The sequence below is a fragment of the Danio aesculapii genome, chromosome 15 (assembly GCF_903798145.1).
Source record: "Danio aesculapii chromosome 15, fDanAes4.1, whole genome shotgun sequence".
Taxonomy (NCBI): domain Eukaryota; kingdom Metazoa; phylum Chordata; class Actinopteri; order Cypriniformes; family Danionidae; genus Danio; species Danio aesculapii.
Genome location: NC_079449.1, coordinates 17,495,758 through 17,498,611, shown reverse-complemented (window position 1 = coordinate 17,498,611; position 2,854 = coordinate 17,495,758). Strand labels below are relative to the sequence as shown.

The window sequence follows — 2,854 nt, the reverse complement described above, 5'->3', positions numbered from 1 at the left end:
GCAGTAAAAGACCATTATGAGGCTAAGACTTTACATTGATGTGTGTTATTATCTTTAACCATCAAAGCTGATGACCTTTAAAAACAGACACAATAAATGGAAACATGCACACTTACATTTATGTGTATCATTGTTTCATGTTATGTATTCAATACTATACAGAGAAGAGGGAAAAATGTAAAGACCAACATGCTCATTTTAAAATTAACTCATGGAATAAAAGGCAAACATTATGAAATAATATTTCATTTAATCACACTTTTAGGTTGATTTTATCAACCAAAATAAATATAAGTAAATTACATTGAATGATTTGTTTGAATTAGTATGAAATATGTCAACATACCATGGCAATGATTGCTCACTTAAGTCACATTTTTACTTCTTCATTTACTGTCAAAATATCAATAGAAAAGCAGGAAACCAGCTGGATTAATAAGGGTCACATAACAGTTACATATATTATGCTTCTTTGAGAATTTATATTGATTATAAGCCATATAATTAACATACTTTTCTATTGTCAAAGAGACCCAATTTAATAATAAAAAATGTTACAGTATCATTTGGAAATGTTCTCTCTGATGGGTGCAGATCTGTTTTTAAGCATTTTTCGAATTAGGTCCTTGATTTCAGCTGTGTTTAAAACATAAATGATCGGATTAAGCATTGGTGGAATTGCATATGAGAGAGATGTGCTGATGACTCTGGCATTAGGATTCAGAGAAAGCAAGAGCTGTGCAAGGTATGTGCAGAACAAGGGGAGGAAAAAAATTCCTACTAACAACAGGTGAGACACACAGGTCTTCAATGCTTTTAAACGTCCTTCCCAAGTTGTGATTTTGATTAAAGCAAGAAAAATGCCCAGATATGAAAAGACAATAACGACCATTGGTGCTATAATGTACAAAGCTGAGATGACATATGCCATGATCTTATTTTTGCTAATGTCACTACATGCCAATCTATACACTGGTCCATGATCACAAAAATAACTCTGTATCATATTGGATTCACAGAATGAAAGTCGGTCAATCAAAGACACCATCAAGGCCACCACAGAAGAATTAAAAGCCCATATTGCTGAGAAAATTAAAATCATATTGGAATTATTGACAATTGCATGATATCTCAATGGCAAACAAATTGCAATTAAGCGATCATACGCCATAACAACAAGAGTGAAACTTTGCATAGTACTAAAGAGGAACACAAAAAACATATTGGCCATACAAGCATTGTAATAGATGTACTGCGAGTCAAACAGAAAAGTCTTCATCATGTTAGGAATCAGTGCATTAGCTTCACCAAAGTCAGCCAAGGCCAAGTTAAACATACCAATGTACTTTGCACTGTGCAGCCTCCGGTCAAGAACTATAATGAGAATGACTGCAGTATTCCCAATTACAGTTATAAAATAAGTGACAAATAAGAATATATAGTAATAACTGCTGTACCCTATACCTGTGAGCCCAATGATGAAAAAGTATTCAGGATGAACATTGGAGATATTCTTGGAAAAACTTGCATTTAAAGAACTCATGGCAGCTTTGCGTCCTGTGTTTTGAAAAATCTAAAAATAAAAAAAGATATGATAGAAAATGTACAGAACTGTCATTTCAAAACTGTCACAACAATTTTTAAATATACCTCTTCAAGTAACTGTGCATAGTATTTGAATCACCAAAGTTTTAAAGCAGGAGCCAGCAATGACAGTGACTGTCTTCTAAACTCGATTGCACCAATACCGTATAAACGTTCGTCCTTATTCTATCATGCCACCGAGATCTTTGGCGGTTTGTTTCAGTGAACTTTAATATATCCGCATCTCATCTCTTGAGAGCATTCAGAATACACAATGATGTAAGACCTATGAATTTTTTTTTACATAAATTTACATGAATTTACTGTTCTGCCAACAATACTGTTCTGCCCTTTGTGCTCTCTATTAGTTATACCAATAATGATTTTAATCTCATAACAATCATTTCATCATAGAATACACATTTTTAAAAGGATATAATTGTAAAAGTATAATATAATTATAATAATAGCCTTCCTGATAACGTCCGAGGCTTAGACACACTCTCCCAATTCAAAACTAGATTAAAGACCTATCTGTTTAGTAAAGCATACACTTAGTGCACCACTTAGGGGGCTTCCACACAGGTTCTCCATTTAGTGAAGTTTTTTTCCCTCTCCGCTGTCGCCACTAGCTTGCATGGTTCGGGATCTATAGAGCTGCGCATCGTTGGATTTGCTCTTCAGTCATTGGACTCTCAGTAGTGATTATTAAACCACACTGAACTGAGCTAAACTGAACTGAACTTAAACACTACAAACTGAACTACACTGTTCCAATTTACTATGGCCTTTTATGTGAAGCTGCTATGACACAATCTACATTGTATAAGCGCTATACAAATAAAGGTGAATTGAATTGAATTGAATAACCGTTTTGGCAAGACAACATGAAGATCTCTTGATCATCTAATCGCTGATATTACCAAATTGTATGAAAATGACTAAGGCCCTACTCACACTATGCTATCCGAACTGTGCCTGGGCCCATTTCCCAGATCGTTTGAGAAGTGTGAGTGCTCTGAATCGGGCTCAGGCATGGTTCACCTGGCCGGCCCCGGCCAGGTTGGAAGAGGTGTGCCAGAGCCCAGTTCACTTGGTGTGTGAGGTCAAAACGCGCCAAAGCCCGAAACTGAAAGTGAGACGTGACTGTTCATATGCGTTTCTAAATCATTCTTACTGTTCAATGAACGCTGTTCTGTGAACTGTTCAATGAACTGTCGTAGTTTATTGAAGACGCAAACCTCTCACTGCACGAAAACTTCGCACCAAC

At 35.8% G+C, this 2,854-nt stretch overlaps 1 protein-coding gene across 1 annotated transcript; it reads right to left on the bottom strand.

The window, feature by feature from the left end:
* Nucleotides 1-562: 562 nt before the first annotated feature.
* or42e1 (odorant receptor, family 42, subfamily E, member 1) lies at nucleotides 563-1,549 on the bottom strand. The gene has a single exon (XM_056473701.1). It carries the CDS (start codon nucleotides 1,541-1,543, stop codon nucleotides 563-565), a length of 981 nt encoding a protein of 326 aa, XP_056329676.1. The 5' UTR covers nucleotides 1,544-1,549.
* Nucleotides 1,550-2,854: the final 1,305 nt, after the last annotated feature.

Excerpts from the sequence above, each read along its gene's own strand:
- or42e1 (XM_056473701.1), bottom strand. The coding sequence starts at position 1,543 with ATGAGTTCTTTAAATGCAAGTTTTTCCAAGAATATCTCCAATGTTCAT.